Source organism: Contarinia nasturtii, unplaced genomic scaffold, assembly GCF_009176525.2.
Source record: "Contarinia nasturtii isolate CC-2019 unplaced genomic scaffold, AAFC_CNas_1.1 Cnas_scaffold_414, whole genome shotgun sequence".
In the NCBI taxonomy this organism is placed as follows: domain Eukaryota; kingdom Metazoa; phylum Arthropoda; class Insecta; order Diptera; family Cecidomyiidae; genus Contarinia; species Contarinia nasturtii.
Window position 1 is genome coordinate 6,114,638 of NW_022197768.1, and position 14,240 is coordinate 6,128,877.

The 14,240-nt window shown below is 35.3% G+C and overlaps 3 protein-coding genes across 3 annotated transcripts; 1 reads left to right on the plus strand and 2 right to left on the minus strand.

The window, feature by feature from the left end:
• Positions 1–122: 122 nt before the first annotated feature.
• LOC116338763 lies at positions 123–5,420 on the plus strand. Its single transcript, XM_031764217.1, has 7 exons — positions 123–525; positions 761–1,981; positions 2,108–2,479; positions 2,545–2,696; positions 2,771–2,940; positions 3,341–3,488; positions 3,552–5,420. Exons 2-7 carry the CDS (start codon positions 838–840, stop codon positions 5,211–5,213), a joined length of 3,648 nt encoding a protein of 1,215 aa, XP_031620077.1. The 5' UTR covers positions 123–525; positions 761–837; the 3' UTR covers positions 5,214–5,420.
• A 329-nt stretch (positions 5,421–5,749) lies between these two features.
• LOC116338764 (cell cycle control protein 50A) lies at positions 5,750–8,926 on the minus strand. Its single transcript, XM_031764218.1, has one exon. It carries the CDS (start codon positions 8,497–8,499, stop codon positions 7,408–7,410), a length of 1,092 nt encoding a protein of 363 aa, XP_031620078.1. The 5' UTR covers positions 8,500–8,926; the 3' UTR covers positions 5,750–7,407.
• Positions 8,927–9,257: 331 nt separating this feature from the next.
• Positions 9,258–14,143, minus strand: LOC116338740 (transcription termination factor 2). The gene is made up of 9 exons (XM_031764181.1): positions 13,915–14,143; positions 12,855–13,369; positions 11,577–12,780; positions 11,353–11,511; positions 11,095–11,288; positions 10,394–11,008; positions 10,120–10,323; positions 9,683–10,050; positions 9,258–9,602 (listed from the first exon to the last, which is right to left on the minus strand). The coding sequence occupies exons 2-9, from the start codon at positions 13,350–13,352 to the stop codon at positions 9,458–9,460; spliced, it is 3,387 nt and encodes a 1,128-aa protein (XP_031620041.1). The 5' UTR covers positions 13,353–13,369; positions 13,915–14,143; the 3' UTR covers positions 9,258–9,457.
• Between the last annotated feature and the right edge of the window lie 97 nt (positions 14,144–14,240).

The window sequence follows — 14,240 nt, forward strand, 5'->3', positions numbered from 1 at the left end:
ATCTAGTCGTCTTTATTACGCATACGTGCGATAGTACTTCCTTCCTTTGTACGGCCACTGAACGAAGTTAAATAAAAAGAAGAAAAAGTCTTAGAAGAGACATGAGGCAACCGAATACGACGACGCAGTTTGTGTTCCCTCTTAAACACGCTGTGATTTTGACAAATCCATTTGACATTTCTTTGATATTATTCACACATACTCTCTCTACTGACATTTGCTTTGTTATTTTCATTCTTTTGTAATTGCCAAAAACACATACACACGACGAAACTGTTATTGTTTTCATTTTAAATTCAACCCGTTTATCACTGCATTCCTACGACGATTTTTTTCATGAAATCAATTACAATTTCTTCCGAAATTTATTCATCATCGAAAACAAAACGAATGTTCAGCATTTGGTTTGGAATTGGAAAATTATCGAGGAGCAAATGAAACATTGTCGACACTGTTATCGGATGATTAAAGCAATATTAAGCATAAATCAGAGATAATCGTGCAAGCAAATGACTATAATAGAACGTATGCTTACATTCAATATTTGTGTTTAATATTTTAAGTATATTTATGTTGTGTTTATCTTGTGCCTGTCATACGACTGAGAAAAAAAGTTTTAATTTCGTTGAACATAACCTCAATTTCAAGAGATTTTTGTGTTTTTTTTTTGTTGATTTATCAATTCAATGGTAGAATTTCATTAGTTTTGTGTAAATTCCATAGGAATGATGTAATAATTTCAAGTTGTTTACACTTTTAGGGTGATTTGGATGAAATTGAGTGAAAAAAGTGGCATCTCAAAACGTAATTGGAAGTTGAAAAAAGGTAAATAAAACAATGTCAACAAGACGACCGCGAGTTAAAGCGGCAGTAATATTTAAACCGCGTCGACCGCAAGCATCTGCCAATGAGAAACCCATTGTCACCGAATCGAATGTGGAACAAAAACCATTGTCGGGATCATCGTCACAATCATCATCGGTCGAACCGAACAATTCAAATAGAGATATTGAAGAGAACGAATCGATAGTATTTGAAACAAAGCCAGATGTAAAACCCTCATTAATATCGGAAAAAACAAGTGAGAATGCATCACCGTCGCATCATGTAAATAAAGCAAATCAAAGCCATGCATTGGACGATGTCGTTGATTCATTGGAAAATAAACCACCCGATGCATCACCGTCAAAGGTCGTGTCAAAACCATCACCGAATCTCAATGCAGCGTCAACACCATTTCGACGCATATCAGCGCCGCCCGTCAACATTGTAAATCGTCGCAAAAGTTTGATTGCCGCAAACGATAACAATCGAACGCCAAGCTATGGTTCATCACCGAAATACATGAAATCACCATCATATTCATTTGTACGTGATCCGATGTCAGCACCAAAAGAACCAAAATCAAGTGCAAATCAATCACCGTTGCATCCGCATAGTGCAAAACCATCAAATAATATTGACGATGAAATTTTCTCGCCGGCACCAGTTGAAAATGATGAATGTTTTAAGTCACCGCCATTTATGTCACCGATTTATACGAGGCGCATTGATCCAAGCATGAGCCCATTTCATGATATTTATGGTGATGATTTTACCAAATCACCATCATCACAAATGCCAAACAATACAAAAATACGGCAACGCATTCGACCGACACCGTGCTTTTTAGCAAGTCGACGCAATAGCATTCAGGGCAGCAGCGGTTTGGGCGGTGCATCCGAATCAGAAGATGAACAAAATCGAAGGCAACGTCATTACAGTACCAGTTCAAATCATAGCAGCTATAATCCGTCAACAACACCACAACATCAACGCAATTATTTCGGTTTGAATAAGGTACCGTCACGTGTTCGCACCGAATCGTACAGTTCTACCATATCGGATCATATACCATTTTCAAAAAGCAAACGATCACATCGTTCCGAAGAGTATCAACGTGTTGCGAATGCAAAACGTGAATTTAATCAACGTTTGAATGGTAAACCTGAGGGGCAAATCACTTAAAAATTACTTTTTAATTATTATTGATTGTTTTACGATTATTTTTCGATTACTTATCGATTATTTTAAATTTTATTCTTTTCTTTTGTGATTCTCCCCTTAGGTAAACCGCCGGATAAAAGTCGACTCACAATGTACGATCTCATTTATTATAATCCATTGACAAATCCAATGAGCAAACCAGCCGGTAAAGGTGATAAAAATGGTGATAATGCTTCGGTGTCATCGGCCAAAACGAGCCAAAGTAAAAGTAGCGGTTCGGTGAAATCGGAATCATCGACCGGGCTGGGTGTTAAAACGGAAATGGGAGAAAATACGGATGGCGTGACGGGACCGGTGCCACAATTGAAACTCGATGCAAACGGTGAAATTATTTTGGACGAGAAAAGTTTGGTGATTGAAACAACCGGCGATAAAGAGGCACGTGAAATTCTCGCCAATTCGGATGTGGTTTACGATGATGAATTTAGCGGAAGTAAGTACTATTTTGGTTTTATTTTTATTTTTCTTTGTTTTGATTGAATTTTCAATTTGAAACAGCAAGCGGTTTTTATAAGCGACAAAAACGTACACGAGACTGGCTACCATTGGAGACACTCAAATTTTATAAATCACTTCAAACGATCGGAACGGATTTCTCTTGTATGTTACAACTCTTTCCAAATCGATCAAGGCGCGACTTAAAATTAAAGGTAAACATCAATTTGATTTTCATTGAAAGTCTTTTAGTCTTCGGATCTGAAATAATCTTTTTTTTGATTTTCAGTTCAAAAAAGAAGAAAAACACAATATGGCCTTAATTAATAAAGCGCTAATGCATCCCAAAGAATTCAACGTAGATGAATTGAAACTTCAGTTTGATAAGGAAGATTATGAAATCGAACAGAAGAAACAGGAATGGGCTGAACTTAGGAAGAAAATGACCACAGAACGAAAGTAATTATACTTTAATCACCTTTTTTCCCCATTTTGTGACATTGATTGGATTTTTTGTATCTACTATGATCAAAACATATAATGTCGTTTTTGTAGATAAGAATTTCAAGAAATGATAACACTTGTCTGCAATTTCGATCAGTCAAAAAAATTACGCTCTCATTGGAAATGTTATCTGTTCCAACGACACTTTAAAAAAATCAATCAAATTGGCTTGTTTGACCACACAAATATAAATAAAGTGGTATACCGATTGAAGTTTCAATGAAATCATGCTTTTGAAAGTAAAAAAATCTTTGAATCAAATATCGATTGAAAATGAAGTCAAAATTTCGCAAAGCCCTTCAGTTTGCTCGATAAAATCGAGAACAAAAGTAATTATGTTATTGTTCATTTCCAGAGTGCAAATAAATGCATCTAGGCGACGAAATCCAAATAGACAAATAAGTCGATCGATGCGAAATTTGACCGATGGTGACGCAATCTATGAAAATGAATTTGTTGCATTGCCGCCGAAATCGAAGAAACCGAATCGAAAACGTAAATCGGTAAGCATCTTTGTAGTATCACACTTTTTTCCGATGTTATTCATTGTTTTATACGCTCTCTAGACACCCGAGTTGATAGATGATGCAGTGCTGAAAAATGTGCCGAACGTTTACGATCCATTAACATTAAATCACAATAACAATCACGTCGAAAATGTAGATAGTTTACCTCATCATACGTATGCCACACACAAATTACCGAGTTTCACTGAAATGATATCATCACGAAAAACGTCCGAAGTGCAGCCGAATTCAAGTCATGAATCGAATTCAGACACAACCCCAATAGTGGTCACCACTGATAAGGAGGATCGAGTGTCAAATTTAGCGGTTGAATCGAATGGAACATATGCAGCCGATGAAGATTCAGTACACGCAATCGATTTGTCCATGAATTCAAGCTCGTTAGTTATCCACAGTGAAAATAATAGTCATGAAAACGATGCAATCGATGAACACATAGCGAATGGTGATGATGATGTTCCAGTAGTAGTAGAAAATGCATCAATTGATCAATATATCGCAAAAAATCCAAATTTAACGTATAAAGGAAGCGGTGATATCATGAACATGGATATTATATTTGAAAATGTGTCGATTGAAGAAGATGTTACGATTGGTACGACATCAGTGACCAATGTTGCTTCAACAGATGCACCAAAAGTTACGGAGACCGACGAAACGTCAAATAATATGGTCAAAATCGATGGCATTCAATATGAAATAATAACGCTTGAAAATAGCGACAAAGCAACATGTGATGAAGCGAAAAAAGACATTGATCAATTGACATCCGATAAAATGGAACACCTGCAAACAAGTGAGATCGTTGAAGAAGTCGTTGAGGATATGGTTGAAGTCAGTACTATGGGGTTGATTGGTGAAGAATCATATGATGATGGCGGCAATTATATGTACAATTCAAATGAAGTGGTCATAATGGCGTGTTCAAATTTGGGCGATGGTGTTGAAATTGATGGTGTCGAAACGATAGAAGAAATTACCGAATCAAGTGAAATAATTGTCGAACATGAACTACCCGGTGACCAAAGTACAGACCAAACGACAGTTATTGTGGATGAATGTGATAACAAATCGTCGATTATTGTACCGTTGAGCAATGTTGATTCAACAATTTCCACCGAAGAAAACGACACCAAATCACCGAATAATCATACGATAAAAGTTTTAAAAGAAGAAACGGAACAGCAGTCGGTGGCCACAGTTAAACCCATTGAAAATAAAAGTGCAACTGAACGAAAACGAAGGCCTAAAGTCGTACCAGTGCTAGCGAATAACAAACGATCGAAACGACCGAGTCCGAATAGCACCAAAATGATTGATACTATTAAAATCGAATCCGTGCCATCATCTGAAATACAAAGCGATTCTAGAATAATCGAACAACCGTCCAACCTCGATCCGCAACAGATAGAACAAACTGTACACAACGATAATGAAGAACAAACGACATCAAACGACCAACTAGATAATCACATACAAAACACAGAGACCGACACCGAAAACGATAACGATGCAGATAATCAAGAGCGAAACGTTATGGATTCATTAGTTGTTGTCGAAAGTCAAGATCCAAACGATCCAAGTCGAACGATACATGAAGTATATGTCATCGATCCGGAAACAAATGAAATAAGCGATAAACCACTCGATTTAGAACCACATGTCATCGATTCAATACGACTATCACTATCAATGGCATAACCACGCTGCGTACACAGAGAAAGGAGCTCAACATTCGATCAAAAACATCATTATCATCACTGTTATATACATACACACACACACACACATAAATATATATATACATTTCGTTTTTAGGGATCATCATATTTTTTATTGCATTTTACTCATTATACTTGCGATCTTCATACCACGCACACAAGCAAAGCAATTACAGTTTTTATTGTGTAGTACATTTAGATTTTTTTCTAATAGAAAACCTAAAATTTGTAAAATATTTAAAAAAATTATTCTCACTTTTCATGTATTTTTCTCTTAATATCTTTTGAAATCATTTTTTTCGTTCATAATTGAAGTAAGAAAAGAAATAAAGAAATGCAATACAATTTTTACATGAATTTAACTGAAAAAGAAACTGGAGTTTTATTGTATTTTCTTATTTTGGTAATTGAACAAGATATTTTCTATCTTTTTTTTTGAATAAAACTATTTACTTTTTACTTAAATAAAACAACGGTAAGAGTGTGTCTGTGTGTCTATTAAAAAACTGTAATAAATTTCTGTGTATTAGAATTTATTGAAAAATATTTAAAATCAACAATTGATATGTCATTTCATTTGAAGTTTCAATCGATAAACCAAAGGTAATCCATAAAAATGTTCAAGTACCGCGTCTAATACAAGAAAGAGCAGCATTTACAAGAATATTTTATGGAATAATTTTTTTTCCGGTGCTAATAACAGCTCTAAATGATTCTGAATACGATTTAAAGAATCGAAAATTGTTCGGCGCCACAGAATCTATATAAATTTCATAGTGAGGCCAACTTTTTCCAAAAGCTTTTCACTCTTCTTATCACGACCAGTCAATTTATGTTCTTCGCGTTAAACCGACATGGTTTTTCATTTCAAATTTGATGTTGGTTCGGTATAAAAATCTTATACATTGAGTTAAGTATCTTGTCGCCGGGAACATATATTGACGGACCCATAAGCTTTTTTTAATGTGTGGTATATGAATCTGTACTCAAGAGAAAAGAAATGTTAATTTAATCAAAGCTTTTCCTTAACAAAATAAATAAGTAATTGAAATAAATTCCCAACAATAAACAGATAGGGTTAAAAAGACGGACATCAATGCTGTGTATTACATCTAAGATATTTTTCTTTGTTTGTGCCTTTCATCATCAACATCAAGCGTGTCCGATATGATTAGACACTGCCATCGTACACATATATAAATATAAAATTATTATTATTTTTTTATATATATAAGTAAAAACAGTAATAGTTTTATTCTGACTGAATTGTTTGCTTAAAATCATCTGATTGAATGATGCACATATGATGATATAGTATATAAGTAGTTGAATAACATTCAGTCAATGTGATTTTGGTTTGTAAGGCAAATGGTTTTAATTCATAACTTTAATTCGATTTTGAAAATTTGTTTATTTTTATTTAATTATTTATTCTAATCATAAAAAAGAATGAATTAGAATATAATTGACATTGAGAAGATGCGCTTGAATAAGTCAATTTTCTGAGGCTATTTTCATTGGCCGAAAAGAAAAATCAAATTTCAAATGGACTTCCATAAAATTCAATATTGAAATATTGACAAGGTCTTCTCACGTCATTGTTTGTTTGTTTGTTGTTGTCACAGCACTTCATAAAACAAATACACTTGTGTTGATTTTTGCGTGTCTTGTACATATATTGTTCTTACATCGACATATTATTATCCAATTTAAATCAATTATTTTTTGGCTACTTGTTTTCATCATATTTCACATAAATAAGTTCTTTCATCAAGCTGTTGGCATTCATTTCAAGTGTGAATGTGTGCTAACTACGCAAATTAAAAAAAAATACTATCATTCTACTAAAAAAAATCGATGTTGTATTGTTGTGATACATGTGTGAATACAATAGTAATCATTACTAACAATTCCATTTTGGTTTAAAATTGACACGTTTTTTTTTCGCTGAATATTATTTTTCTTCAATTTTCGGTCTCATATTTGATATTTGAAATCATTTTGACTACATATACAGAGTAGGAGAGTTATTTAACAATTAAATTGCCTCAAAATAAAAGTTTTGTTTTCTTTATCGTTTTTTTAATTTTAAATTTTGCTTCCGTGCACAAATTGATCTACTATATGCAATGTTTTAAAAAACAGAAACCGAAACAAAACGATATAAAAAATATTTATGTGTACGATGTTCGTGGATTTACGTTTATCATTTCGGTTGTATTTTTTGCGTATTTAATGTGAATAATGAGTAAAATAACACCTAACACAAGACACACACAACCAACAACAATGTATGCAATGCCCAAAAATGGATTTTTACCACCAATCAATGATGTGGTTGACAATATCATTTGTTTGCGTCCATCAAATGCTGTCACCGGATATCGATAGTCGATGTCTAATGTATAGTTTCCCTTGTGCAAACCATCGGCAAAATATGATTCGGTTTTATTGATTTTTCGATATAATTTTCGAAAATTAGGTAATGCTGCTGTTCGCATCCATACAATGAGATCTTCATTTTGAAAACCATTATTATTTGGATCTTCCAAATCGAGTTTGTCTAGTGACGTTGACCATGCAATTGGTGGTGCAAACTTTTTCAGCGCTTCGGTCAAATTGTCTGGGTTACGGAATTTTATTTCTTTATCGGATGGCCATGCGATACCAGTTTTCACCAATGGCACCGATTTACCACCCGTTTCATCCATCCAAGTGATACTGAGCGTATCGTTGAACAATGAATTTGCAATGGCACCGCATGGTGCAATTGGTCTACCATCACTAGTTTTACTAAATGGATCACAATCCGATGACACATCCGTCTCACTTAGTTTGCCCAATAGTTGATCATCGTCTCGTGATTTAACATATCGTCGATGATTTTGATAGAAATTTGTTAGGCCATAGTACATGTAAACATCGCCAATAAAATCTTTGTCCAGTGTGAAATTTATGCGACATTTGCATGTTTTAGCTTCAGCGGTGGTAGTGTTATTGAACACAATGTTCGCACATTTAATACCTGGTTGATCGACACTATTACATTCGGTGTAATCGATAACATGTTCGCTAACACTATTTGAAAATAACAGCAACGCAATGCCAACGGGAATAAATGCAATGCCAATGATGAAAAATGATGGTAAAACGGTGCCAGCTGTAAGCATCGGCTGCCATGCTGGAAGTCGTTGCTGTTTGAACGCTGACCCTGAAGGTCGTTTTGACTTTACATTGTTTTCAACGACGACGTCACTGTCTGGCATCTTGACGTATCTGTTATTGTACTTTTTGCAATGATTAAGGTTTTATTAACAAATGTTCGTTCGTGTTTTCTTTTTCGACACCAATAAATGCTTCGTTTCGATTGAAAAAATAAAATTGAATCGCTCGTTCCTTTTCTCTATCTCGTTCACTCAATTTTCGTTTTATTTGCCTCTCAATTTATCGGACTGATTTTTGCCACTGGTGTTTTATCTAATTTTTTCTCGTCAAACTTTCTCGAAATGATATTACAACACATGGAAATTTCGTTTTTGCCAAAAAAACTTCTTCTATGTTCACACTCACGCAGCACCGAGAGAGAAGAAAAGCAAACAATTCCGCACCAAAAAATTTTTTGTTATGTGAAAATCAATATTATCTACATTTTCCAGTTCAATTTCGTGTGAATGAATGACTAATAGATATATTAGATGTATATTGACAGCTTGATCGGCATGAAGTTGGCTTCGAATAACTGTCTCTATCTCTCCCTCTGCTTTTTTTGTAAATGTCAAAATAAAACGCAACCGTCATTTTTTCTGTATTTTGTTTGTATAGATTTTTATTTTTGTTAAATATACTTTGCCACAATCTGGTGTTAGCAATTTATTCGCTTCTTTAAACATTTTCATTAACTTTTTATGATATTTTGATCTAAACTTTTCGATTTACGAATAGAACCTTAAAATTAAAAACAATCATAAATACTTAAACATTTTGCCATAAAAAATGTGTCGGAATGTTGTTGAACTTGTGCCGATTTTTTGAAAAATATTTTTATTACGAAAAAAGACCCATTTAATCTCACAACGTTCCGAAACTGCACACATCAATATATTTTTTTGGCACATTTCATTTCGTAATTTATCCGAATTGTTGAAAATGCATGAAATGTTCTTGTTGCTGTTGAAATTTTCATGCTTTTTTTAAAATGAAATGGTAATTGACTCTCCTTCATTATCACATATCGAACAATTGACGCATATCTTGTATTGAGAGCTTTGATGAACTGATCTTGCTTCCCGTCAGCACATTATCTGATAGTTCAAGCTTTCTATCCTGGATATTTTGAATATGCTTTTCGATCGTTTTTACACACAGCAGTCTGTGAATAATGAATTCAAAAAAAAAAAATGTTCGAATGAATTTGATTGAAATTGAAATAGCAAAAATTTGGTGTTTTACTTGTAAATTTTGACATCTTTTGTCTGTCCGACGCGATAGACACGATCGAAGGCCTGCGATTCCAATTGTGGATTCCAGTGTGGGTCCAATAAGATCAGATGATTGGCGCCAGTTAAATTCAAACCAACACCTCCGGCTACCAACGATAACATTAACACACGTTCAGGTGTGTTTGGCTTATTGAAACTTACAATAATGTCATTTCGATCTTTGATTGGTGTTTTGCCCGTCAGCTCGACATAATGCACGCGTTCACGATTCAAAAAATCAGAAACGACATTCAAAAATGTTGTCCATTGTGATACAATCACAATTTTATCATTGGTTCCATTCAAAATACGTTTAACGATCTCAATTGTTCGTTTGCACTATGGATGAAACAAAATCAAGACAATTCAGTATCGCTCTTTCACAAATACAAATGAATGTTGTGTTACCTTTGTGCTCGGGTGTTTAAAGTCGAAAATCTGGTTTGTGTTGAGCAGAACTCGGGCTCCTTTAGCTTCTTCTTCGTCGGAAGCATTGGCTTGTTCATCGTGGTCGCTTATTTTCAAGCCAATCATTTGCTTGACCATATTCATTTCAATCGAACCGAAATCCTCTTCATCGCAATTCTCTAGGTCACATTCATCCATTAACATCTGTTGCAAAATAGAATATTGATTTAATTTAAAATTCGAATGACCTTATTGATGAGACGGTGCAGTTTACCTGATTGATAAGACCCGGATGGTCACAAATTTGTCGTAATCGCAACAACAGAACCAAAATTTGTGATGATTTTACATCTTGACCTTGGCCAAAACGTCGTACTTGTTCGAGTCTTTTTTGTATATCGCTGGGTAATTGAACCTTTCCACCTTCACCCATTCGCTGTTGATGTTGTTCCATATACTGAGCGAATAGCGTTTGTGAATAGGCCAGAATCTTTGTATAGATATTTGCTTCTGCTGGTGTCAATTCAATGTCTTCGATTAAAATTTCTTTCGTTGGTAATGCTTGTAATTCACCCTTCAATTGCAGTTCAGCTTTGGTGCGTCGCAATAGCAATGGCTTCAGTATATTATGCAATCGACTCATTCCAGCCTGCGTTTTTGGATCGATCCATTTCTTATATGTTGCCAAGTCATCGAATGGTGTGACCCGTAGAAATTTGAACATCGAATAGACATCCATGTGCTTGTTTTGAATTGGCGTACCAGTTAAGCCCCAACGTATGGCGCTTCGGAGATCACAGCATCCCTTGGCCACGGCTGTTGTGTGGTTTCTTATCATGTGTGCTTCATCCAAGACAACACGCTTCCAGCGTATACGAAATAATGCACTCTATATAGTGGAATGAACAAAAGGTTTGTTTAAATAACGACTACAATGTCGGCAAAGACTCGACTATTTATTCAACTGGTACTCACATTATTTTTGTGCTCACTACTTATAACCCCGTATGTAGTTATCACCAAATCGTACTTGCAAATGGAATGAGCGCTGTCCTTGCGCTTGTTACCATGATGCATGAGAACGCTTAACTTACGCCGTTTCACACGATTCTCGATTTCTTTTTCCCATTGATTTATTAAACTGGCCGGACAAACAATCAATGAGCCACCTATATACCGCAATGAAAATTCATCAATACACATGATTCATGTTATTTTGCACAACGATTTTACCTTCATTCTTGTAGGTTTTCTTGTAACCCCGTTGATTTTCATCATCGCTTTCATCTTTCCCACCGTCTTCATCATCGTCCTCCTCGTCTTCTTCGACTTGTGACAGCTCCTTTCCGTACTTATCGTCCAAGACCAACCCAATCACGGTTAATGTCTTTCCTGAAAATGTTTAACATCAAATTAAAAAGTAATGCCATCGCGTCTAATTCTTGAGCTTATCTTACCCAATCCCATATCATCGGCCAGAATGCCACCCTTAGGTTTTTGTACTTCTCGCCAGCGCATCCATTTGATCGCATTCAATTGATGTGGCATGAGTTGAACATTGAGATAATCTGGTTGGCGGGCAAAATCATTTTCGGTTGGGCATTTTTCCATCGCTTTGTGCAATTTTTCGATTCGATTCAATGTCAACTGTTTCTGTGTGTTAAATGTTGACAAGCCTTTTTCTCCCGTCCATTGTGGTTGAATTGTTTCCAATTCCGATCGCCAATCGCGTCCCACATTATTCGATTGTTTGTTATTTGTTGGCTGCTCAACAATCATCACATCATCCAAATGATCCTCTTCGATAGCGTACGTTTCCAGTTCAATTTCTTTCTTTCGTAACTCTCGTTGTAAACTTTCGACGCGTACTTTCAAATTTCGACCTTTATCGGGCAATGTGGATCCGATAGTTTTGAATAAATCCTCGTTATCCTTGCACTCTTTCCTTGTCATCGCCAATTCATCAACTTTTTTATTGTAGTATGCACGTGATACAAATGTTTTGATCAATTTGTTTGGTTTTCGGTCAAAATTCAATTTTGGTTGTATTAGTTTGGACGATGGACCTGGCGTTGATGCATTAACACCTTTAAAGTCGATCGTATGATTTGGCTTGCGATTCTCTTCATCGCTGTCATCCGAATTAAGAATTACCACCGATGAACTGCTCAATTTCGATTTTGATTCAGATTGATCACTTTGAATGTGATAGCTATGCGCTTCGCTTGCACTCGATTTATCAGAAAAATCAATGTCTGGCGTAGACGAACGTGACGGTGTACTGGTTTTTGGTGATATCGATCCACTATTCGCTCTATTCATACTGAATCGCTTTGCTTTTGGTGTGTAAATCGCTGATATATCTAGAACAGGTGCGATGCTACGATTACGCTTGATATTTTCAGAATGATTATTATCAAAATCGGTGGACGATTCTAATTCCTTTGATGCTTCGGCTGATTTATAATCGCTGTGCGATACACTCTTTTCTTCGGAGAAAATTTCATCTTCATCACTTTCCACTGGTTTGTGGAATGTTGAGCGACGACCTGTTATTGTGCGCCGTGTTCGTGGCGAATAGACAAGCATTGACGCTTCTTTTTCAGCCTCTTCTAAATCTTCGTCGTCATCTGTCTCGGGTATAACGACCGATGAATCATGCTATCATGTGAGATAGACATAACAATCACTTTGACTTAGTATCATATTGTAGGAATCATTTTTTTAACACTTACCGTTGTCGATTGTTGTAAACTCGAGTCACTCTTATCTTCATCGGCCTCATCGTCTTCCGTCACATCCGATTCGACTTGGTAAGCAAATTGCTGATCGTCTTTCGTATCGTCATCTGCTTCTAATTCGGCGGCGTCAGACTCACTCTGATCGTCACTTTCCGATTCAACGGAGCGAGAATCATTCTGATTGTCAACATCAGATTCAACGGAGCCAGACTCATTCTGATCATTATCATCCGATCCCGAATCCTTTTGATCGCTTTTATCGGACTCAGAGCCAGACTCATTTTGGTTTTCTGATTCAGAATCCGATTCCAAAATTCGTTTTTTCACATTCTTTCTTCGTTTCGTTAAAATCACTGATTCATCCAATGACTGCGCCAACTTTGATATCTGATCGCTTAGATTACTACGATGGTTCGATGCATTCGATGAATTCATTGAAAATCGAGATAAATCACTTTGTGATCGTGAATTTTCATCACTGTCACTATCCATATTGTTTGAAATTTATTCTGTTTGAAGGAAAAATTGAATTAAAAGAAAAAATAATCGAACAAAAAATTAATTCGGAAAAAAAGTTAGCTCAAGATAATTTTGATCGAGCTACTAAATTTTCTCAGTGAAAATTGTTATGTATGGGTATGCACCAGATGTGCTGCTTCATCAAACAAACGCAGCAGCAAAGGAACAAACATGAAATAACATGAACGAAGTATGTCGTGTTATGAACTGACAGCTTATGGTTTGAGTTTTATCCTTTGAAATTGGATGCTGTTTCAATAAAAACAAAACTGAACAATTTCGCAATTACTCAAAATTTCATATGACATTTTATATGACATATTCTTAACAAAAAAACATGTTTAGACGAAAATGTGTGAGCAAAACATATTGCCGTTGCATTGACATTCGCACACATTGCGAAAAGTATGTGGACCACTTTTTATGTGGTATGGCACTTTCAAAATGCCATTTCACACAACACATAACGGTAAGTTTTTTCTTTCTCGCAATAAAATGGTAGCAAAATGTTTTGAATGAAAAAAATAATACATACCTCAAACGACTTTTTTCTCCACACAATAAGAAAATTGTGCACTACAGCAATTTAAGTTTATCTTCCTCTTATTGGTATAGCTGTTTCATTTAATTAATCCAAATACATAACACGCAAAAACAATCACTGATTAAAAGATAAAAAAAAGACTCTCTGGGGTTTCAATAAAATGTTGGGCTGAAAAGACAATTTGTGCTGTTCAATTGATTCAGTTAGAATGTCGTTGCCGCACGAATTGAAATGTTTGAGTTGATTCAAATGATCTGAAGTTGGTTTTATTAACGGCTGTCAGTTTTCTGTGGTGAACATAATCCAATAACAATAAG